Source organism: Sturnus vulgaris, chromosome 25 (genome assembly GCF_052056855.1).
Source record: "Sturnus vulgaris isolate bStuVul1 chromosome 25, bStuVul1.hap1, whole genome shotgun sequence".
NCBI lineage: Eukaryota > Metazoa > Chordata > Aves > Passeriformes > Sturnidae > Sturnus > Sturnus vulgaris.
The window spans coordinates 1144464-1169084 of record NC_142267.1 but is presented as its reverse complement, the minus strand read 5'-3'; the positions used below and the strand labels follow the sequence as shown (position 1 = coordinate 1169084).

Below are 24621 nucleotides of genomic sequence, written 5' to 3'. Positions count from 1 at the left end.
CTGCAGCTGAACTGAAGCAGCAGCGCCGGGCGGCGGGGGGCGGGCGCCGAGCCCCGGCCCCTCCGGGACACGGGCGGGGAACGCGGCGCCAGCGGCGGCCGGGGGGAACCGGGGGGGAAACGAGGGGGGAGACCGGGGGGGAACCGGGACGGGACCGGCGGGGGGAACCGAGAGGGGACCGGGGGGAGAACGGGGAGGGAAGCGGGGGGAGACCGGAGGGGAACCAGGACGGAACCGGGGGGGAAAACTGGGGGAAACCGAGAGGAACCGGAGGAGCCGAGCCCTGCGGGGAGCGGGGATTGCTCAGCCCGGCCCGGGGGCTGCGGGTCGCTGTAATTTCCTCTCCAGCCCGACCCCTCGTGTCTCCCCCCGAGCGCAGGGAGCCGGGCAGGGGGCTCGGAGCCCCCGGCGCTGCCGCCCGGCTGCTGGGGCTGGCAGGGGACACGCTGGGTGTCACCGTGCCCGCAGGGCTCAGCATGGGAGCCTTTGCTGCACGGACGGACAGACAGACATGCAGACCCCTCAAGACCCCTTCCAGAGGCACTGCTTGAGTTTTCCTGGCCTGTTCCCGCTGTCCAAGGACTGATCTCAGAGCAGTGGAAGCAGCTGCAGGCAGGATCAGTTCCCCATCTCCACACCCCCACGGGATCACACAAGGAGCGGGCATTGCAAGTCTCCGTCATCTGCACTATAAAATACAAAGCATTTCTGCTTTTGAGGACAATCGGCCCTTGGATCTCAGCGGTGCTTGAATGGACAATCACTAAATGGGGAAATATAAACCGTGCCCAATTCCTAATCCTCCTCCTGGTGCCACTGTTCCGGATGTGCAGTGCACGCAGCTACCACAAAGCACTAAAAGACTTCAGGTTCAAAATGTGGAACTGTCCTTTGGTCAGGGACACGCGCTAATTACGGCACAGAAAGTGCAGGGAGCACTGAGAAACACAGCTCTGACAGAAGGGCTCGCTGGGCTCTGGCCTTGCTGTGCCAATTCTGACATCCAAACCCCCTTTCCCCGCTGGGGAAGCAGTGGGAGCCAAGTCCAGAAAGATTTATTTCTCCTTTCCTAAAACAGCACCAAGCTCTTTTTTTCCCTCTGTACTTTCCAAACCCGGTTCTCAAAGCCTGTACCAGACACTGGTTTCATGCAGAGCTGTCTTCCCATCCAGAAATGCACCTACCCCTGCACAACTCCTGCAAATGCTGCTGCTAGGAAAGTGTATTATGACCCAGAAAATGTCCAGCAGGCAGCATCCCCTGGCCAGGCACTTCTCAGCATCCCCACAACAGCAGCACGTCCCTGCCACTGGCAGAATTCTGGCTCTGAGGCACACAGCTGGCAACTAAAGCACAACTAAAGCACAGACAAACGTCCCAGCTGGAGAAAGCTGCTCCCACCACGTCACACCTTGTCCCAAAAACTGCAGGAGCTGTCAAAAGCCACGTTTGTGCACACCTGGTGTCAAATGCCAGGCAGAGCTGTGGGGTGGCTGCTGCCACAGCGCACAGGCAGGACACAACTCCCCGTTAATTCCTGGAAATGCCGATTACTGCCCCTTCCCAGGGGCATGTGGGGATGTGTGACACAGCCGTGCATGCACAGACACCACGCAGGAAGGAGTGCAGCTCCCAGCTCTGTCATTCCAAATCACAGAAACTCTGCATGTGAACACGGACCGGCCGCTCCAGCCCAAGCAAGCAACAAAACCAAACATGGTTGATTTCCAGCAGATAAAAGCACGTTCATTTCCACCTGAATCTGTTTCCACAGTGCTACTGACAATGTTTTGAGTTACTGTTGCTCTTTCAGACCAAGAGCTGCTTCAGGTCCCCAAGCCAACAGCTCTGCCCTCCCAGTTAGATATTATTATTTTTTACGGTTATTTTTACACACAGTGAACTGTTTTAAGGCCTTACTTTACTACGATTTCAGACGCCTTTTATTTATAGCATCGACATCTTTTCCACGAAAATGCTGATGAGAAATTCTGGCAGTCTCAGGATAAAAGCAAGAATACACAAGGAACCCAGAAGATCTACAAAAGCCATAACTGATCTGTGCCACGAACGATGCTCAGGTTGTGAGCACCGCAGTTGTCCCTCACGCAGTTCACCTCACCCATGGTTTGTAAACCGTGGCTGCTCTGACTCTAACACGTGGCTGCAATCACATTTCCCTTTTGCTTTATTTAGCCGCTTTCACACCTCTGCACAACGCACAGAAACGAAGGGGAGGGAATAAGGAAGAGGCTCCTCAATGATTTGATTTGTCTCTGCGCACACACAGCTCCCCCCGAAAACCAAAAATTCCCACCGAGTGCTGCTTCCTTCAGGTCAAACACGGCTCTTCCCGTCTGCTCTGCTTCCCAGCTCCTCTCTGCTCACCTCTAACACTGCGGGAACCCTCACAGTGCAGGCAGGGCTCTGGCAGCTCCGTGACCCTCCGAGATCACGGTTCCACGAGCACACAAGCAAAGAGATTTTTCTTTTTTTTTCTTTTTTTTTTTTCTTCAAGGGAAGGAGGCAGAGGAGAGGGAAGATGTCTTAACTAAAGCACATAGTTTAACAATAATCTTACCACTGGAGACGAAATTCGACACCCAGGGCAATCACAGATTGGAGGATGTACCTGTAAGATTCCTTTGGACATAAGAGTCTTCAGACTTTTCCCTATATGCAGAGGAGAAGAAAAAGAAGAAGAAAAAGAATCAGCACGTTTATAAAAGGGAAGTATTTAGGGAAGGGGGGAGGGGGAGCCACGCGTCTGCTTCTATATCAACAGCCCTCCCCTTGCCTGCGGGCATCACCCGTCCCCGCCTGCCCCTGCAGCCAACTTTGTTCCACGAGGGGTCCCGGGAGGGGAACCGGGCATGACCTTGGGGGTACGGACCCCGGAGGGAACCGGGTAGAGACCCCGGAGAGAACCGGGCACAGCCCCCGCTCGGTGCCCCGGGAGAAGAGCCGGGTACCGCTCCTGCTCGGTGCCTCCGGAGGGGAACCGGGCACAGCCCCCTCTCGGTGCCCCCTCTCGGTACCAGGGCTCGGTGCCCCTTCTCTGTGCCCCTTCTCGGTGCCCAGGCTCGGTGTCCCCGCTCGGTGCCGCCGCAGTCCCGGGGAGCCGCTCCCGCAGCGCCCGCGCTGCCCCCGCAGCGGGCACGGCCCCGGGGCAGCTCCCGCCGCTCCTCCTGACTCACCCCAGAGCAACTGAGGCTTCCCGAAGGCAGCAGGAGCCCGGGCATGAAAGGAACGGGCGCGACGCGCGAGGCAGCGATAATTAACGCGGCCCCGAAGCGCTGCCCCCGCTCTGTGGCGATCAATAACCCAGGCGAGGTGTCAGTCACCTCCTAATCGCTCCTCAGCCCCCAGGGCTGACACCTTCCAGCTCTCAGCTCATTCCGGGCCGTGCCTGCCCGCCCCCGCCGCTCTCCCCCCTCCCCGGCCCCGCTCTCCACCTGCCGCCCGCAGCAGCAGCTCCTCCGCGGAGCCGCGACTGCGGCGCCGGCTCGGGCGGGGAGGGGAGGGAGGCAGGGCAGGCGCCCGTCAGCAGCCGCCGGCGCCGCGGAGGTCCCGCACCACCCAGCTGCGAGGGGAACACCCCCTCCGCCCCGCCCGCCGCCCCGCCGGTGCCTGGCCGGGCCCCGCTGCCGCTCCCCGCGGCGCCGGCTCCGCCACCGCCACCGCCAGCGGCGGCTCAGGGGCGGGCGAGCAACCCCAGCACCCCCCGAGCATCCTCCGGGGTCCGCACCCCGAACACCCCCCCCGAGCCCCCGGGTCCGCACCCCGAGCATCCCCCGGGACCCGCACCCCGCCCGCTGTTCAGCTCTCCGCCCGCGCCGCATCAAACTTCTCTCCAGCGGAGAGGAGCCTCCCAAATCCCCCCCTCATCCCCTTCCTAAAAACCCTCCCCCCACAAAAAAAAAAAAAAAAAACCAAAAAAAAAACCAAAAAAAACCCCCAACCGTTCCCAAACGGCTCGGAAAAGTTCGGCGGTACCGGAGCGTGGGGATCCGACAGAGAGGGGCCGGGGGTGCGCGGGGAGGGGGCACGGCCGCAGGGAAGGGGGCTCGGCTCTCCCCGAGCACGGGGGCGAGAGGGAGGATGCTGAGGAGGAGCGGGGCGGCGCGGGGACCCCGCACACGGCGAGCGCTGCCTTTACCTTTGTGCCTGATGCTGCGCTTCCAGTCCTTGGCCGTCTCTCTGCCGCTGACAAACTGGAACTCGTTGGGGGTGAGCCACTCTCCCCGGTACCGGATAGAGGGTCCTTTGCTCCCTTGGCACAACTTATTGATGTAGAGCAGCGCCTTGTTCTCCCCGCACTCCACCTCGATGCAAGGCTCTCCGTTGTCAAAGAAGGGCTGGAAATCCGGGATGGAGGAAAACCTCTCCAGCATCAGGTCCTCGGGGAGGTGGTGGGGGTGGTGCGGGTGGGGGTGGTGGGGCTCGTGGAAGCCCAGGTACGCGCGGTGGGCAAAGATCTGGTCGTAAGCCGGCGGGTGCGGGGTGACCACCGGAATGGCAGCGGCGGCCAGAGGCGCGAGGTAGTCAGGTAAGGTTTCCATGGGCTGGTTAAAAGCTGCCAGGGCCATCTCTTCCCTGTCAAGTCGCTCCTTCTTGATAGCAGGCATGGTGCCGCCGCGCTCCCCGTGCGCCCTCGTCTCTCCAAAGCACAGCGGCTCCAATGTCTCCGGTTCAACTTGCCCTCGCTCTGGCTGGAGTTTGGATGAAATGCGCCAGCAGCAGCAGCAGCAGCAGCACAAGCACCTTTGGCGCTCGGGTGCCGGAGGTGGCTGGTATCCCCCGGAGCAGCCCGCTAACAAATCTCCTGGGCTGGCTCCCCAGCAGAGCTGTCTGGGATCCCTCTCCCACGGAGAGCCTAATGTACCGTAGACCCGGGAGCTGCTGTGTGGCTCGCAGATCTGCCCCTCCGGACTAATACCTGACATCTCGGAGAGGTCTCTGCTGCCGTAGACATTATTTTGGTTTAAGGAGGAAAAAAAAAAAAAAAAAAAAAAAAAAAAAAAAAAAAAGCTTATTGATTCCCTTAGATCAACCCACCTTCTCGCCAGGCTGGAGGGTTCCCCGCCGCCCAGCCAGCCAGCCCCCTTTCACCCTGCCCTCCCCACCCCCCGCTTCCTTTAAACTGACACCTGGTTTATTTATTTATATGCAATAATTAAAATTAAACGCTGCGCCCCCGCCGCCGCTCCGCGACCCCTCCCCGCCCCGCCGGCGCCCGCCGGGAGGACGGAGCCCCGGCCGGTGCCGGCTCTGCCCGCGGGGCTCCAGACACCCGGGCGGCGGCGGCGAACTTTCCCCGGGGCCGCCCACCTTCACCTGCGCGCTGCAGACTCGCCCCGCTCCCACCGAAGCCTTTCTGATCCCCGCCAGTTGGGTTTTAATCCCCACTCCTGCGGGAAATTTTAAGAAGCGCGGTGTTACGCTGCTTATCCCTCTGTGTATAAATATCTCTGTCTATAAATACGAACGCATCTACACACGCACAGACACACGGACATCTACAGTGCCATCCCCGCCAGCTCTGCGCTCGCCGCGCCGCTGCCCCCGAGCGCCGCGCCGGGCTGGGCTGGGCCCCCCGGGCCGGGACAGACACGGATTGATCGGTGCTCAGAAGTCACCGCACAGTTCGGAGACTCCGAGCAAACAAGATTTCCCTCCGCCGCCGCCGCCGCCGCCGCCGCTTCTCTAACTTGGCCCATTTAAACAGCGGAGGCGCTGGGAAGCGCCGCGCCGGCGGCGGCGAGGGGGTGAGCGACGGACGGCGGGGCCAGCGCCGGCTGCTGCCAGCCCGGGAGGGACCCGGGGCCACCCGGGACTGCCCCGGCCCCGCGGGGACACGGCCCAGCACCGCTCATGCCCACCCCTCTGCACCCCCGTGCAGGATGCTCGCTGTCCTTGGCGGCTGGGACCCGGCTCCAGGATTCCCTTTTCCATGTGGGGATGGAGGGATGGATAAGGGAGGGAGGGATGGATGGATGGATGGATGGATGGATGGATGGATGGATGGATGGATGGATGGATGGATGGATGGATGGATGGATGGATGGATGGAGCAAAGCTTAGGACACACAGAGTGAATTTGTTTTCCATCACAAGCTGTGGCAGACACGAGGTCCATGAGGAACTGCCCCGAGAGGACAGGGCAGCCCAAAATGAAGTTGTGTGGATTCAGGGATGTGTCACCTCAACAAGAAGGAGTTCCCTGCCTTTGGATGCTAAAGTGGGATCGACTGGGCAGGAAGAATCCTACCCAGGAGGGAAACAAAAATAAATTATCCCCCTAAACACGGGACAAGAAATGTGGCCCACGAGTCTTTAGCAGGTGGCAGAACAGTGAGGGTTCTGTGGGAGTTCTGCCTCAGAGCTCCCAGAACAGCACAAAGTTCCCAGCTTTGTCCCAAGCTGTGTCCCCTGACTTGACTTCTTGCAGGGTGAGGTGGGGGCAGGTTGGCCTTGCCTGCCAGCCAGCGAGAAATGGCTTTGCTGTGTGACAGCAGCCACTGGCAGAGCTGGCAGGGTCATTTCTGAGCAATAACTGCCTCTGCCACTTCTCCGTTTTCTCCTGATGCTACCTGACCACGATCCTTGTTCCTTGCCATTTTCTGCTCAAGGAACTCCAGCTCTGGGATCTGTCTTTGCTTCTGGCTCTAATGAAGGAGGCAGATCCACAGACCCATCAAACCCTCTCATTTAGGCTTTCAGGCTTAGGCTCTTATTCTTAATGCTTCTGATTGCTCAAGATGACAGGGGAAAAATCACTTTCTATTATCACCTAATGATCCAAGGAAAATGCTTGGAAGAGGCTGCGGGAGACACAGACATTTCTGTGGCAGTCAGAGGGTTCTGGATGGGGGCAGGTGAGGGGCTGTGTGGGGAGAGGGGTCACTCTTAGCTCCCAGAAACTTTCATTCCTGGCACATCCAACTGCAGCGGGCTCTTGAGAACCTCGGGATCTTCTTCAGACTTCCCTTGGCTCCATCTTTGGAACTTGGCTTCCTGGGCCTGATTTCTTTTCAGTTTTTATGAGAGAGTGGGGATTTTTTTTCCTCAAAGCTTCCTTCTTCTACATCCATCGGGGTTCTTGCTCTTCCACCTCCGTTCCTAATGGCAGCTCCACCTCCAAGTGCAGGCACAGCTTGGCCCCAGCCTTCTCCTGAGGAAGGCTCCGTGTTTCCTCCAGGAGAGGTCACAGGAGAGCAGGACAGGAGTGGATCCCGCAGGAACCTTCCTGACACAGGGAGGATGTTCTGGCAGAACTCGGGGAGGTTTGGAGGTTTAACAGATTGAGACTGATCCCAGCAAGCCCTGGAGTCACCAACGAGTCCTGCCTGTAATGAAGAACAAGAGCTCTGCCTTGGCTGGCTGAGTTGAGCAGCAGAGCCTGGAGTTGTTCAGATCCAGCCTCTCTAATAGCAGAGCTTTTGGGATTAGTGTAAACAGATTCACCACTGGAGAGCAGATCAGAGAGCACCACGCAAATCCATGCACATGTGGTTAGAGGGGAGCCAGGTACGCCCTGCAAGCTGCACAGGAGCAATTGGAGCAGCTTTCCCAGGCTGGGGGAGGGATCTCTGTGGATTTTTGTTGTGTTTCCAGGGCGCTGGCAAAGTGAAAGCATGATTCTTCATTTGCTCACAGAGGCACTAGCACAGCAAACACAGTAAATAGTGATCATTTTTCAACATTCAGTTCCCCACCTCTGGGATCCATCACCCTGGATTGAAACAAAACCTTTCTCTCAGGTCAAATGTGTCAACAACCACGAAGAGTTACCTGAGCCAGAAAGTGTTTCCTAAGTGGAGATAATGCTTCAAGCACAGCTCTTAAACTTAAGAGAGAAAGATTTTCCTCCACATCCTAACACCAGTTTCAGGGACAAATTACTTATCCTGGATATTCCTCCACTATTCAACCAATAAAAGAAGGGAAAACTTCCTAAATGTAATTTATTTACATGTGCTTCAGTAAACCTCTAACTAAGTTAGGTTCTAACTGAGATCAAAGGTCCTTTGAGCTGTTTTAAAACCTCATTGCAGATACAGGAAAGACAGGTTGAGGCTGGGAGGAGAGAGAAACCCAGCTACCTGTCAGATGAGCAACCTGAGCCCAGAAAGGGATCCAGAGCTCCTGTCCCTGCAGGATCCAGCACAGATCCCACCCGGAGCTCCTGGATCCATCCACAAACCAATCCAGCACGGATTCCATCCATAAACAGATTCCACCCATAAACCAATCCTCTCCCAAGTCATTGCCCTTTCCAAAGGACAGGGGAGGAGAGCAAAGAGCTCCACCAGCCCCTCCTGAGCCCCCAGAGCCATCCCTCAGCCTCTCCCAGAGTCTCGGGGACACCGGGGCTGTGGCACAGCCAGGATTCCAGGTTTTTTTTCCTGTCCTCCTTGCCGGGTGCAGCCCAGCTCTGTGCTCCCTGTGAGCAGCCAGAGCCAGGCTCGGGGCTGGGGATTGCAGTAAGAGCAGCCTCAGGCCAGACTGCTTCATTAGCAGAGATATCCTGACAGCCCAGCACTCAGGGAGGGCCCAGGTGGATGTGCAGGGGAGGGAGGTTGGGAAGGAGGATACTGGGAAGGGCTTTGCCTCTGAAAAAATGCTTTTCCAGGAGCTGCTGGGCTGTTCCCTTCTTAATCCTGCTGCTCCAGAGCCCTGCCTTTGGTTGGGGTGGGAATGGAGCACCTGGAACTCGGAGCTTTCCCTGCCTTTGTGGGAAGGTGTCACGGTGCTGTGGGCTCACACAGCAGCCAGGGCTGGAATCTGCGAGCCCAAATCCCTCATAAAGGGGTTCTGGCTGCCCCCAGAACAGCCTGGGACAAGTGGTTGGAGAAATTCTCTCCTTACCCAACCACGTTCATAAAATGCCTCTTCCTGCCAGCACCCTGTGCAGCTCTATAACCAGTCTGGGTAGAGCAGAACTCAAAAAAAAAAAAAAAGTCCTGGAGGAATTAAATGTCTGTTGGGAAGGAGTGAAGGAACTTTTATTTGGGAGGCAAGGACTCCAATTCTAAACCAGCCACTTCTTTCTCCTAAACAATAAGGGCACAAATCTATTCCCATTAAAACCAATGAGAAACTTTTAGTGACTTCCCTCTTCAGTGTCCAGTCCCCATAACACAGCAAGAGGTTGCCCTTCTCTGCAGAGATTTTGGAAAACAAGTTCAATTACACTCAAGTGACGCCTCCGTGGTGCAAAAAAATCCCTGATAGAAATCACCAATGGAATAAACCTTTAGTATCAAAGAAATAACATTTCTCTGGCCCTTTCCTAAGGCAAGAGCTGCCTCCTTTGCAGTTCCAGTTGCTGAGCAGCTCCCTGTGCTCCCCTCTGCATCAACCACTCTTTGTGCACACTGCAATTAAAAATGCATCCTTCTCCCTTGTCTGTTCTCTCTCCTTAGAGGTTGTTTATTGCTAATTTGTAACTGGTGTGGAAGAGATCAGCGTTGTTTGGCATCCACCAGATTTCCCTTTTTTTCCCCTAAAACATTTATTCCTCTCTGCCCACTGCTAAGAAAACCTCAGTGCATCAGGAGGAGCTGAACTGATGCTCACACTGGATTCATTAAGCCTGGCTGTGTCCCAACACCACTTCCTGCCTGCCTTCCCTCCTACAGCCAACAAAAAACGGACACACAGAAGAAATGCCTGTCCAGGAATGTGTGTCTGGCTGGAATCTACGGCCAGGTTACAACCAGGAGAAATGAGTGACCATAGAAAAGCAGATAAGGTGAGGAGTGCCCTCCTGGCATCAAACAGGGCCATAAAAATATCAGCCATGGGTGACTCCTGTAATTCACAGGTGAACACAAAGATGAGTGCACAGAGCTGCTTTTTTGGGTGAGACAGATGAGACTTTTTCAGGAATCCTTTGGAAGGGATGTGCAAGAAGAGTGTGGAGTAATCAAGGTGCGAGTGCTTTTAATCCACACGAGGAAGATCAAATTAAGGACTCAGCAGAACCTGTCTTGACCAATTGAGGAGGTGCTGAAAGTGCTCCCTGAGCTGGCTCCCAGCTCCCAACACGTTAATTAGAGCCAACATCTCCTGAAGTCTTTAAATCACCGAGTGTCTCTGCTCTGATTCTCCTCCTTTCTAGAAGCTGCTGCAGTGGAGTCGCTGCCCTGGGATTAGCAGCCAGCACCTCTCCACCTCAGAAGGGTGAAAATCCCTGCAGGAATTCAGCTGAGCAAGTTCTGTCCGGGCAGCGAGGGGCTGGATGTGTCCCTGTGCCAGAAACAAAGGTGACTGAATTGCCACTGGATGTGTGAGGGGACATCCCACAGGAGCTCCCAGCACAGAGCTGGGTTTGTGCAGGGAATCCTCGCTGCAGGTCCTGGGCTTTCCCTGCAGTTATTGCATGGAATTTGTGACTTCAGGAAGGCAATTCCAGCATCACAGTGACCAGAACGTGGTCCTATCTACACACTGGATATGTTTGAACAAAACACACAAAAAATTCCCCACAAACGAGCAGTGAACTCAAACACACACCAGGAACTTTGTGCTCAGTCCTCACCCAGCCCTGCCACTCTGAGCTCCTGGGTCGGGACCACACGAGGGCTCAGCTTTGTTTGGTTCAGTTTTCTTTTAAACCCAACAATCCCATAAAAGCAGACGACTTGATATAAACCTGCTGCCACGAGCACGCTGCAACAGAGGGCTTTAATCAAACAGAAACTTAGATAAGAGATAAGGGAGGGAAAACCAAAACAAAACAAAGGGGATTTCAAAAAAAAACCCCATGTAAATAGGAGTTTGTATATTTGGATCTTGTCATGGTGATTTGAGTTTCTCAGAAGAGGAGCAGCTTCCCTGCCCTTCACAGTGTGGACAGAGAGGCTGCTTACCCCCGAGTTTTATTTGTTGTCAGACTTCCAAATGGGATCTTTTCTAAATCTGGAGTCAGGAATTCCAGCCTCTGTCTCTGCCTGCTTTCCTTCACTGTGTGGCTGCAGCAGCACCTGGGGACTCCAAACTCAGGTGCTTCACTCACCAGCCTGGGAGCAAACATCTCTGTGAAATCCTGAGGCATTTCCATCCCCTTCTGTGCCTTTCCAGAGCTCTGTTTCTCTCAAGCTCAATAACTCAATCTCTGAGCAAAGCCGGGGAATTGTGAGCAGTAACAGCACACGTGACAGAGGCAGAAATGTCAGAGCAAGCTGTTTACGAGTCATTTTAATGCTGATGCCTAAAATTATTATCTAAACTCTCTGGCAAATACAAATTACTGTTTTGTTTACTGCAGCAGAGAAGGATTTTGTTTCTCACACACCTTCCTTTAGCCCAAACTGCTGTGTCCAGACACGGGTTCCAACACACATTTCCTTCCTGATTACCTGGGAAAGGCTGGGCAGCAAGGTGGGGCCAAACACTGAGGATGAGGAGCAGAGGAAAGAGATCTTTTAAAGTTCCTGTGGTCCCTTTAAAGTCCAGCAAGCAGCAGCCACTTCTCACCCTGCTGTGCACCCATCAGCCATAAAGCCCTGCCCAGGGGTTAAAGCTGCACTGACCCCAGAATAAAAAAAAAACCCTAAAGCACTGTAAATATCCAGGAGACCCTCAAGTCTATCACAGCCCAGTTTTTCAGGAGTCTCTGTCTCTCTGTATGGTCTCTACTCACAACTGCAGCCAAACAATGACTGGGGTGCACATGGGAGCAGCACAGGAAGCAAATATAAAATTGTCCTAACCAAGTAACTGAGTGCATTTGTAAGGATGGTATTGCTTTTAATTAGCCTTAATTCCCAAAGAATTATTGCTTGCTCAAAAAGAATCTTTATGGATCCATGAATTATTGAGCACAGGATTCTCCCCCTGCCTCCTGCTGATACCCAAGAGAGCAGCCCCAGCATAACTCACCAGGGAATTCTCTGGATTTGACTGCAGGAATGCCTGGTGCTCCAATCCCTTCAGTATTTCTGTTAGAACTCCCAGGACTGGATCAGCTAAAATGGAAATCAGGTCCCAGTCTGGATTAACCTTGAGAGCAGCACAGATGTGTTGTGTTTGTTAGGAGAGATCTGTGTTTACACACACACACACTGCCCATGTGCACCCATGTCATTTTATACCTAATATTAATCAGATTTGGAGTTTCAAATGCAGTAATGCAAATTAGGCTGTTCACTTGTCTCTTTATGAAATTAACGTGACCCTTTTAGTGTCAACTTTGAGAAGCTCAGGTACAAACCCAGGAAGATGGAATTGCTTAGGGATGTTGTATCCACATTATTCTGGGCTGAGCCTCCCATTCTTTCTCCTTCTTTCTTCCAAAAAAAATCCCCATAAAACCAGTCCCAAATTTCACCTGCAAAAACAGCAGAGAATCTGTCCTTGGTTATGGAGATCAGCACAGCAATGTGTCTGCTGAGCTTTCAGCCACACATATCTGAAATTCCTGCTCTGTGTGGAGCAGAGCTCACATCCAGGAGTGTGGGGCACTCCCAGAGCCTGCACTGGGAACCAGTTTCAGACCATCCCACCAGTCCTGGGCTGAAATTCCAGCGTTTGGCCCAGGGTGGAGGACTGGGAAATCAGCACGTCCTGAGACACTGGGTTTGGGATTCCTTTGGGAAGGATTTGAACCTTCACAACACATTTTAGAGGGGACAAAGGCACTCTGCTCTTGTTGTACCTCCTGAGGATGCTGGGCCACATTCCTGGGTGAACACAGCTCTTCCTTCCCTCTGGAGCTATCAGCCTTCAGGATTCTAAATTCCCTTTCCCTGGATCTTCTTGGAGCTGTCTTCAGGCTTGCTGCTGCAGTAGCTACCACGAAATGCCCCTATATCAGTAAATCTATTTATTGGAATGGTCATACAGGACTGCAGCAATGAGACACAAACATAATCCAATTCCAACCTCTTCAAAGCAGGAGGAAATAAACATTTAGCTCCGTTCCCCATGAAATTGGAGTAAAAAAGGGAAACCATCAGGATGTGTGTGACAAAGAAGAGACAACACGAATAAATCTCAGCAGTACCTCAGCAGGACAGGAAGGTGAGCGGTGTCCCAGGCATTCCTTTGGCAGAGCGCTGGGAATACCCCTGGGATTGTCCCTCGATTCACAGCTCCTTCCCTCAGCTCCCAAAACCCCTCAGCAGCCTCTGGAGCCCCCATCCAATTAGGAGATGAAATGCAGGAGGATCAAAGCGAGAGTTCCCGGCTCTCCTGAGGATCAGCAGGAGCGTGGGATAATTAGCAGCCCCGAGTGCTGCTGAGCACCTCTCCCTCCTTAGCGTTTCCCATCTCCCCTCCTCACCTGCCTGTCCTCACCTGTCCTGACACAGCCCCAGAGTGACCCCTGAGCTTTTTGGGGCATGGCTTCACTGCTTGGGAGTGAACCTGGACATGGAGACAATCAGGGGACACCAAGAGTGAAATAATGAACAATATACAGCCAAACTATAACTAAATAATATTTCCACTGCTGCCAGTTTTCCCTTGTGTCCAAGGAGCTCTGATCAGGATGGGAGAGCTGCTCCCACTCTTTTTCACCTGGGTAATGCCCTGCAAGCAGCACAGAAATTTCAGGTCTGAAAGGCACCTTAAACAATCCCTGGGCTCGGCTGTCAGGAGCGAGGCTGAATTATGATTGCTTGTCCTTGCAGAAGAAACGGGGGTGGCCTGTGTGCCACGTGTGGGGACCCTGGAGTTGTCTCAGAGGACCAGGGAGAGCAGCTCTCCTCCACCCAAGGCACACACCAGGCCAGAAGGTGCAGAAAGGAAACCTCAGCCTGGAATCCCCACCACAAACAGGAGAATTCTCCCCCTCTCCAAGCCATGAAAATACCCCACAAACGGGGGAATTTCCCTGTGACAATTCAGGCCTTGCCCTGATGTCCTGGGGTGGGCTCAAGTCCCAATCCCAGGGATAAAATCCATGGGAGGAGCGTGGTCACGCTGGCTACTGCCAAGGGAGCCAAACTGATTGGGCTCACGAGGAATTTGCATGCAAGGAACCAGGCGAGCTGAAATAAGGCTGAAATGTTAATGAACGTCTGGAAAGCACGAGGAAATCCTTGGATTAGAGGTATCCTAGGAACACAACACAGCCGGTGACAGCAGATAAGGTCAGCCTGGGGATTGCATTCAGTTTTATCTAAAAATCCAACTTTGCATACGGTGACTCAACAAAAACGTAATAAATGTAAATCGTCTAACAGTGCTGCCGTGCGGATTTTGAGCCGTTTTTCAGCGTGGCTGGCAGGATGCCACGGCTCTGATCCCCACTGCCCAGCCCAGAGCTGTCCCAGGCCAACGAGTGCCTCACTTTTACCCTCTGATCTCAGGCACGAGCAAGAGCTGAATTCCAGCCCCACAGTTCTGCAGTGCAACCTCCAGAGCCGGGAGAGTGAATGTGTGTGTGCTTGTGTGTGTTTGTTTGAGTTTGTGTGTGAGAGGGAGAGAGTCTGTGTGTGTGTGTCTGTGTATTTGTGTGGTTTTGTGTGTGTGTGTATTTGTGTGTGTTTGTGTCTCTGTATTTGTGTGTGTGCCCCTGTATTTGTGTGTTTGTATGTATTTGTGTCCCTGTATTTGTGTGTTTGTGTCTCTGTATTTGTGTGTCTGTGTGTGTTTCTCTGTGTTTGTGTCTCTGTATTTGTGTCTGTGTGTGTTTCTCTGTGTTTGTGTCTCTGTATTTGTGTGTCTGTGTGTGTTTCTCTGTGTTTGTGTCTCTGTATTTGTGTGTCTGTGTGTGTTTCTCTGTGTTTGTGTCTCTGTATTTGTGTGTCTGTGTGTGTTTCTCTGTGTTTGTGTCTCTGTGTTTGTGTCTCTGTGTGTGCCCACAGAGTGCAGGCTCTGCCAGCCTTGCCGTGGCACTGCTGCTCTCTCTCCAGGTTTCCAATCCCGCATTTTCCCGTTTCTTGACAGAGCCCGTGATGAGGAAGGGCTGAGCCCGTTTGGGTCAGGGATCGCTGTGGGACACTCGGCTGGAGCGCACCGAACCAAATCACGACCAGAGATGAACCAAACTCCCTTTCCCCTAACTTAGCTGAGGAGCTTCTGAACATCACAGAGCAGAAAAGCCTTTTCCCTGCTGCCTGTCCCTTTCCGAGCAGCGAGTGCGCCGGGAATGCTCCGCGAATGTTCTGGGAATGCTCCGGGACAGCGGGAGGAGCGCGGGCCGGTGCCAGCGGGGTACAGGGACGAGGCACAGCCGGGCCAGGAGAGGCACAGCCGGGCTCAGAGCAGCCCTGGCACACCCCGATCAACACTGTCACACTGAGACCAGCCCTATTACACTCAGATCAGCCCTGTCACACTCAGAACATCCCTGTCACACCCGGAGCATCCCTGTCGGGCTTGGAAGATCCCTGTCACACTGAGATCAACCCTGTCACACTCCGATAAGCCCTGTCACACTCGGAGAAGCCCTGTTACACCCCGAGCAGCCCTGTCACACTCAGATCAGCCCTGTCACACTCGGAGCATCCCTGTCACACCCCGAGCAGCCCTGTCACACTCGGAGCATCCCTGTCACACCCCGAGCAGCCCTGTCACACTCGGAGAAACCCTGTTACACTGAGATCAGCCCTGTCACACCCCGATCAGCCCTGTCACACTCGGAGCATCCCTGTCACACCCCGAGCAGCCCTGTCACACCCCGAGCAGCCCTGTCACACTCGGAGCATCCCTGTCACACCCCGAGCAGCCCTGTCACACTCGGATCAGCCCTGTCACACTCGGATCAGCCCTGTCACACTCGGAGCATCCCTGTCACACCCCGAGCAGCCCTGTCACACTCGGAGAAACCCTGTTACACTGAGATCAGCCCTGTCACACCCCGATCAGCCCTGTCACACTCGGAGCATCCCTGTCACACCCCGAGCAGCCCTGTCACACCCCGAGCAGCCCTGTCACACTCGGATCAGCCCTGTCACACTCGGAGCATCCCTGTCACACCCCGAGCAGCCCTGTCACACTCGGAGCAGCGCTGCCCGCCCGTCGCTGCTCGGGAACCCCCCGGCCGGTCCCCCCGGCCGCCGCCGCCGCCGCGGGTTGCTGGCAGCGGCCCCGGAGCCGCAGCGCTGCCGCCGGGGAGAGAGGTAATAAATAACCCGGGGAGCGCGGCGCGGAGCCCGGCGGGCGGCGCAGACTCTGACCTGACAAATACCCACTGGAAAATCATCACCTCCCGCCCCCGGGAGCCTGGAGCCAGCCCCGGGCCGGCCCCAGGCGGGGGGCGGCGGAGCCAGCCGGGCCCGTCCGGCCGCGCCGCCGGGGGTGGCGGCAGCGGGGGCGGCAGCGGGGCCGGGCGGGGCCGGGGATGGGGATTGGGGATGGAGATGGGAATGCAGGGAGGGGATGGGGACAGGGATGGGGATGGAGACTTGGGATGGGGACGGGGACAGGGACAAGGGACTGGGATGGGGATGCAGGGAGGGGATGGGGACTGGGATGGGGACAGGGACAAGGGACAGGGATGGGGATGCAGGGAGGAATGGGGACAGGGATGGAGATGCAGATACAGGGAGACGATGGGGAGGGATGGGGATGTAAGGAGGGATGGGGATACAGGGAAAGGATGGAGAGGGATGGGGATGCAAGGAGGGGATGGGGACAGGGATGAGGACTGGGATGGGGATGCAGGGAAGGCGTCCCCAGGCACCCCAAACACACACACACAGCGGGATCTCTGCTCGCCTCCGCCGCGGTCCCCCCGGGCCGGGAGCGAGCGGGACGGTCCCGCACGGCCGGGAGGGGAGGGAGGGCAGGGCTGGGGGGATGTTCTGATGTTCCTGATGGGAGCGGTGCTGTCCCCGCTGAGTCCTGGAGCCTCCTCTCACCTGCTCCAGGAGAAGGCAGCACCCAATTTCCCAAGGGTGGCGAGGAGGGAAAGGAGGGGGGGGAATGGAGAGGGAGAAGCTTTATTTTCCGCCCCATGCAATAAAGTGTGATTATAAAGAATATAACAGGGAGCACAGCTTGAATTCCAATTGGTGGAGGGCCTGTTGTTAACCATCAGGGAACTATTTATTCTCCAGCCTTACTGGTGCTCCTTGGTCAATAATGATGAAGGGGGGAAAGGAGAAGAAGTTGAAGCCATTATAAAGCAGCAATCCCATTACAGAGGAGCAGCAGCAACAGCTCCCCCCCAGAATCTATGATTCCCTCAGGTCATGTCTCGTGTGCTCAGACCACTGGCCACTGTCAGGATTTACCCTGCATCATTAACCCACCAAAGAGGGGTTTTTTCCTGCCAGAAATGACTGATTCCTCCAGCCTGATGGCTGTCATCGTTTGGGAGACAGAGCAGCACTCCCCTGCTGCTGAACTATCTCCAGCGATATTTAATAAATAAATGAAATAGCTGGATGCTCGACCAGCTGCTCAGGAGAAGAGAAGACAATGTGGCTATTTATTGTGATTAAATATTTGCTGCTCCCTAATTCTGACACTTATTCACACACACAGAGACAGGGAGCACCCGTGTGTGCTTGCCCAAGCCCTGATCAACTCCCCAGACATTATTTCTCATTTGCATTTCTCTTCCACCAGGCCCAGATTGTCCCAGGCTGTGCAGAGGAGCAGAGGCAGCCCCTGTCCCACACTCTGCTCTTTTTTTTTGCATTGCAGGGTTCCACGTGAGCTTTGCCAATGTTTCAAACAGGATCAGAATCACTCCGGGCCAGCTTTAGAAACTTCTGGCACCCAAACTGGATGCCAGATCAAAAACCCCAAGCTCGGCACAGAAACCTAAGCCCAGAGTTTGTTTCCTTTGCTGTGCCACAGGGGAGGGGGTTGGCTTGGAAGGTTTTGGCTCCCTGGCTCTGCTCCATCCCGGGGGCTCCAGAGCAAACACCCAGCCGAGGTCTGAGCCTCCCTACACTGCAGAGCCCAGGGCAAACGGAGCTGTCCTGACACCAGCCCACACTTCACCCTCTCACTGCTGCATTCCCAACCCCAGCAAGGCTCCCACAAGCTTTTCCCACCTCAGACCCATTTCCCCAGTGGAGATTATCCCTGGCTGCGTCCATCCCCAGCATCCAAACCGTGCCCACGAGGGAGGGGGAGGTTGGGCCGGGTGTTTTTATGGTTCTCGTGGGTTTCCCATAATCACAAACCCTGGCCCTCCTTGCCTTGAACGGCATCAGCTCCGGGAAATCCCTGTTCTGTGGGATTTGCCACTTCCCATGTGCAGCCAGGGAAAGTCCTCGAAGCACGGGAGTGAGAGAGGAGGAGGAGGAGGCTCTGGCAGAGGATGGAATTTTGGGGGGGGACAAACTTCAGCCCCTTTTACCTTTCTTTGGAGATTCTGCCCTTAACCTGCAGAGCGGGTTCCTTCTTCCAGCTGAGTTATCCTGTTACCAAAACGGGACCTCTGGGCTCCAAACCTGTCACTTCCAGGCTGAGGTTCCTCCAGGCAAACACGGGAACATTCCTGGTAACTCAGAAAGCATTTTGCACTTGATCGCTGTTATTTACACACAAGGACCCAGGTGTAAAGCTCCTGTTGTGAGGTTGGAAATGTCCCTCAGCTGTGACTGATTTTAAGGGTAGCACTGAGTGAAGCTGCTCTAAAGCAACCAAGGAAGTTCCTCCCCAAACAGAACAAAGATTGCTTCAAGGGCAATCATGAAATTAATCTCTTTTAATAAGCAAGATGAAAATGAGGACCTAGAAGGAGCAGGAGAAGGAAGGACAGCAGCAATGGAATTGGAGACCACGAGTTTGGAGAAAAGCTTGACTTGAAGCCTTGGTACAACTACCCCCAAATCTTTTTGTGGAAGCCCAGGAATGAGGTTCTTAATGGCTGAGAAGGAGCATTAGAGCTGCTGCTAAAGCCATGCTTCTTCCCCTGAACAGGGCTGCTGTCTTTTTGCTGTGTGATGCCTTCCATAAGCTCTTCTGGGGATGGGGGTATAAATCATAATAAAGCCATGGCACGGCATATAAATCATAATAAAGAATAATGATACGTAATAAGGATGAATAATATTAAAGGGGAGAATTGTGTGAGAGAGCCTGCACACACACACACACACACACACACACACACACACACACACACAGAGCTGTGCAAACACAGACACGAGACGTGGCTGCCACTGTCAACACATTGATCCCAACACACTGCCCCACCTTCCTTCCTTCCTTCCTTCCCTCCCTGCTGCACATGGCAAGGCAGGCAATAACCACGTGCAGGAATTTCAGTGCTCAGGGGCTCCCAGAAGGAATCTCAGTGGGAGTTGAAACCCCTCAGTTCCTGGGCACACAAAGCTTCCCCTCAGTCAGTTTTTTCCTGCCTGTCTCAGGTGGTTTTGTCTCGCTCAGGTGGTGGCAGCAGGGACATTGCTCCCACATCTGCAGCCCTCCAGTGAGGCAGGGCATGGAAGTGGAAATTCTAATTCCCAATTCTGCTGACTGCAGCCCCGGAGGGAATTAAATCCCGAGTTGAGATCTTCAGGGCTGGATGCAAAGAGCAGCTGAAGTCAATCCCCAGTGCTTGGAGAGCACAGGAATCCAAGTTCCACATCCTCATCCTCCTCCTCCTCCCAGGGAGATCTGGCCTGCTCAGCTCCTCACACAAACTGATTCATCCCCTGCCTGCAGATCAGCCTAAATTTGGGGAGTTTTGTGTGTTTGGGTCAACAGATTCTCCCACAAGAGCTGGACTAGAAAAGCCTCAGGGATCACGAGATTCCAGAATATCTGATTAGCCAAAGAATAGGGGGGTGGGCTGGTGTAACTTTACAGAGCTGACTAAATTTGGGCTACTGGTAAAGATCCATCCAAAATTATCTGCTGGCTCAGTTAGGCAGTTCCATTTTGGGCAGGAGGAAACAGCTTCCCAGGCACTGAACATCAGCAGCAGAAACAGCACAAGGGGAAGATTGCCTCCCTGGTTAAATGTGTATTTAAAATGCTGATAGCCCACACTGAGACCCCAGAAAAAAATGTATTTATCATTGTTATTAACAGTAATAGAAATAAAACCAGTTCTAATAGCATGCAGGGTTTGATGCATTTCCCAAATAAAAGGATTTATTAGTTTAAAGCCTGGGTATTTATTTGTTTCTCTCTCCCCAGTCCTGCCCCCCCTCCCAACCCTGTTGAATTTTTAATGCCCCCTGTTTCTAATGTCAGCCGTTTTTCTTGTAAAGGTTTTTTGACATAACTTTATATTGCTGCATCCTTTTGTTGTTGCCATTCCCCATCCTTGTTAGAGACTCCACTCCCCTAATGAAGCTCGGCTCCTGCCAGGATAATAAAAGGAAATAGATCCAGGCTGAGGAGAGCCAGGGAGAGAGGAGTGCCTGTGAGAGTGAGATCAGAAACGAGGGTGACACAACAGAAATGCAAGGAAAGTGTCCTCTGGGCACTCCCAAGGCTGTCCCTGGGACCCGAGCGTGTGTCAAATGCACAGAAACACAAATGCACGAGGTTTGTACGGATCTGTGTGCACAGTGAATGTGCGTGGATGTGATTTTATACACACACACACATTGACGGTGTGCAAGGACACGTTGGGAAAATGTGCCAGAGGTTGGGGATATTCTGCTAAATTAAAAAAAAAAAAAAAAAGATTCAAAATATCCCTCTTGTGCTTTTGGGGGAGGTAACTCGTGGTCTTACTGTGAGTTATGTAAAAATTACCAAAGTCTACAAAGCTCCTTTCTCATGAGAATGAGAAACTTCTCCACGTTTTCTCTGACTTTCCCCCAGTACCAGCCAGGCCCTGGTGCTTCAGAAATAACAAAAAAACAGAGGCAGCCAAGCAGTTCCAGCAGGCAGGACCCTTTCAGGGCTGGTTTGGACACAAGCCCTGCTGGGTCTGTCTGTCTGTCTGTCTGTCTGTCCAGCCATGCTCGGAGCAGCTTCACTCCCAGCCCTGCCCCCAGAACGGAGAGGGCAGGGGAAGCAGCACCGGCTGAGCCCGGGCTCCTCTGCAGGAAACGTCTCCAAAATCATCAGCCAGAAATTCTGGAAAGGGCTCAGCAATGCACAAATCCATCCCCGGAGCCCCAGCACACCCTCCTGCATCCTTCAGGGACCGGGACATCGATCAGCTCCGTGTGCAGCAGGGACCTCAGGGACAGTCCCTGCCCACAGTCACAGAAAGCACTGGGGCTCCAACAGTGCCTGAAGGATCTGCCATGACTTTTTTCCAGTGGGATCTCGGGCTTTTAAACCCATCAGACACATTAAACATGAGGAGAACCTCGACATATTTGTGGCTTTCAACCTCTGAAATATTTAGGGCCATGCACAGCCCCACTCAGTTGTCAGCAGCAGTGCCAAAGGCTCGGGAGAAAACTCCATTTCTCCCAACCAGACCAATTCTAAAATTCAAACCCCAGAGTCATCATGTCTAGGCTTGGCTTACACGCTAATTCTACCCTGAAAAGCTTAATTGAAATTTCAGGTGGAAATTAATCTGGCCACCTCTTGTTCCCTAATGGGTTTTGATCTACTTCTCCACACTGTGACAATTCCTGGCATGGTAAGTGATGTCTGTTTTGAAGAAGGCTGTAATTATGAAGTCTGCAGGGAACTGTAGGTCAAGCCAGAGATGCAATGACATAGCTCTTACTAGACCAGAAAAACAGGAATGACGAGGACTCCTGACACTGCAGGAACAGTGACAGATCAGGAAGGAAAATCCTTGCAGCAGATCTTTCTCTGTTTCGTTCTCTTCGAGCTGTATTTTCAGAGCTATGGAAAAAATCGGACTAATTTTTATGACTAGAACATCATTTACTGCCCCCCCCTTCCAAAATTGTGTGACACAGCTGCTGTGCTGTCCCTGAGGACAGGACACACCATCATCTCCTGGTGACAGGAACCACCCCCATGGTGCCTCAAGCTGTGTGTGATCCTAAAAACATTTTTTTGGACCTCGAAGAGCTACAGACACCTCTTCCAAATCAAGCCCAAATACCTGTCCCAAAGCAATTCTGATCAACGAGTCATGACAGCCACAGTGACATCCAGAAAAACCCATTGGTCTCACTCAGGGTGCCAGGATGAAGCCAAGGAAAGAAGGAATTGGTCATGGATGGATGGATGGATGGAGGGAGGGATGGATGGATGGATGGATGGATGGATGGATGGATGGATGGATCACAAGGGGAATATGCTCCATTTTTTTTTTTTCCCCATCTTTTTCCCTTTGGGATCTAAGGCAGAGCATGGACACAGCACACAGGCACCGTGGCACTGGCTGCAGAGCAGCTCTTGAAATGGGGACAATCCATACAAACGCATTTTTTGGAAGGGGGAATTGGTTGTGGTTGTCGATTTGAATTGAATTTCATTGACAGAGCTGCTGAAGGACCCCTGCAGGTTCCCAGCCCTGGTGAGACACAGAAACACATCCCAGCCCTGGTGAGACACAGAAACACATCCCAGCCACGGCTGCAGTGCTCAGGAGGTGCAGGCTGTGCTGTATTAATATGCAAAGTGTGCCTGCCTTCCCAATTAAATGGAAAATGCTATGATTAAAGGCAGTCAGAAGATATTAGATGGATAGTGCTGAACCACGGGCTTTATTTCCTGCACGCAGGAGTCCAGGGGGAGCACAGGGGGAGAAACTGAGCTGGGAAAGGGAAAATGCCTGAATGGCAGGAAGGGGGAAAAGGAGGAAACTCTTTACAGGAGGGCTGAATGAACACAGTGCCTCATCCCAGACTCCAGCCCTGGAGGGAAGCTGAGCACTGCTGCTCACAGCAGCTCAGTTCTGGCCCATCATTTTGGGGGGCAGGAGGGGTGAATCACAGCAAAAAGCCCAAAGAGCGTCACAAATCCGAGCTGCAGAGCCCTGAGGCAAAGCTCAGAGGGGACAGACCCTTCCTAGCCCCCTCCTTTTCCTTGTTAGCATCAGCAATTTCTCTTTTCCCACCTCCCTGGGAGAAGGAGCAGCAGAGAAGTGCAGCGTGCTGGATAATTCACAATTAAAGCCGTGAAGATAAAACACGGAACATTAATAAGTGAGTGCAGGGTTCCCTCTGCCTGGCTGGGGAGGGTCTGCTCTAAATCAGCCCCTTTAACCCTGGTGGCTCTGCTCTGAGCCCCAGGCCAGGCTGGCAGTCCCCACTCGCTCCTGCTGCTGTCTCTGAGCTCTGCTGCACCCTGTCACCAAGGCACTGCCTGCCCGTGTTTCATGGCTTGCATTTAATTAAAAGAGATGGCAAAGTCAGGTATATTTATGGGGGCTTCTAATCCTCACACTCACATTTCCAGTTGCCATGGGTTTCCCTCCACCCCCACCCCCAGCACGGAACGTGCTCCGGGATAAAGCCCAATAAATTCTGCTCAGTAATTGGCTGTGTGGTTTAGGGGTCCATCCATCCCAGCTCTGGGGAAACACAGGCCTTCAAAAAAATGACTGTGAGGACAGCAAACCCCAGGGGAAGGGGCCCAGAGTGCTTCATCTCCTCCTGTGGCTGCTGCTGAGCTGTCCCAGGTACGAGGCAGGGGCAGAGCCCAGCCAGGGCCACCTGTGGTCACTGGGCTGGAGCTGCTCCTCTGCCCAAAGCCAGGCTTTGCTGGGCCTGTGTGAGAGCAGGAGGACACCCAGGGCATGAGCAGAGGGATCTCCCCCCTGCCCAGAGTGCAGAACAAGGCAGGCACAGCAGCCTGAGGTATTCAGGCAATAACTCTGGGCGTTTTAGAGATGCTCTCTGCAGGCCCTGAACAGCCTGGGATGCTCCTGAAACAAATCTCTGCCAGCACAGAAAGGCTGGGGAAAAGCCTCCACAGTCTGAGGACACAGAACTGGAGCTGTTCTTTGTCTTCAGGGAGGGATTTCAGAGCAGTGTGCCCCAGGTGAAGCCATGCAGAGCAGAGGGAGGGGACCCATCTCAGCATCTCGGAGGTCACATCTCTGCTGGGGACAACAGGAACTGTCCCTGTGCGATGCCAGCACCCACGGGGGCCCTGCTGAACATCCCGAGCAGCATCCAGGGGCTGTAAACTCCCATCTTCTGCAGCAGCACCCACACCTGATAGCAGCACAGCAAAGCCTCCCTTCACAGCCACATTCCCACTGACCCATCGCTGCTGAATGCAGATAAAACACTGCAGAACAAGGAGGGGGAAATCAGGTTTCTTCTGGGTTATTCACATCAGTAAAAGAGCAAAAAAGACACAAGGGAAGAGGAAGGAATTCTCTGACCCAGGCACATCTCTGCCCCCCAAAAAATCAGAGTTATGCCAAAGCTGCCTGCCTGGCACTGCACAGCCTCTGCTCCTCTCCATTGCCCGTGATGTTAGCAGGAGTTAACATCCCTTAACTCACAGCTTTCCACATTCTGACTTTACATCTAACGTTAATGTTATTTAAACGTCACCTTTTTTTTTTTTCCTCTCTGTGAATTTCGTGATGAGTTTCTTATTTCCCACCATTTTTTAAAGGAATAGTTTATTAAGAAAAGCTGAGTGCACCCCCAGCCCGTCTCCTGGAACAGCACTGATGAATAAAAACCCCCCTCACAGGAGACAGTTTTATTCTGTTGATCGGAAGTCTGCCAGCCCAATTTATGATTGGACATAAGATCTCCAAATCTGGATTTATGTGTTGTAGTATAACGACAGGTCAATGAGATTAAAACTATGTTCATGAGAGAGCTGTGAGGCAATTTGAGTTTC

At 53.7% G+C, this 24621-nt stretch overlaps 1 protein-coding gene and 1 long non-coding RNA gene across 5 annotated transcripts in view; one reads left to right on the top strand and one right to left on the bottom strand.

Moving 5' to 3' along the window:
- Positions 1 to 4967, bottom strand: part of SAMD11 (sterile alpha motif domain containing 11) — an 86969-nt gene extending 82002 nt beyond the window's left edge. Inside the window, exons 1-2 of one of the 4 annotated variants that reach the window (XM_088178927.1) lie at positions 4160 to 4967; positions 2582 to 2673 (exon numbers count right to left, since the gene is read on the bottom strand). In XM_088178927.1, the coding sequence (XP_088035053.1) occupies positions 2582 to 2673; positions 4160 to 4946 (879 nt within the window). In that variant the 5' untranslated portion in view covers positions 4947 to 4967. Of the gene's footprint in view, positions 1 to 2581; positions 2674 to 3197; positions 3310 to 3344; positions 3393 to 4159 lie in introns of those variants that run through there. The other 3 variants (XM_088178928.1, XM_088178930.1, XM_088178929.1) reach the window with 3 other exon arrangements.
- An 11055-nt stretch (positions 4968 to 16022) lies between these two features.
- On the top strand, positions 16023 to 20029 carry LOC148221231 (uncharacterized). The gene is made up of 2 exons (XR_015808407.1): positions 16023 to 16076; positions 17016 to 20029. It is a non-coding gene; the product is annotated as an uncharacterized LOC148221231 (long non-coding RNA).
- Positions 20030 to 24621: the final 4592 nt, after the last annotated feature.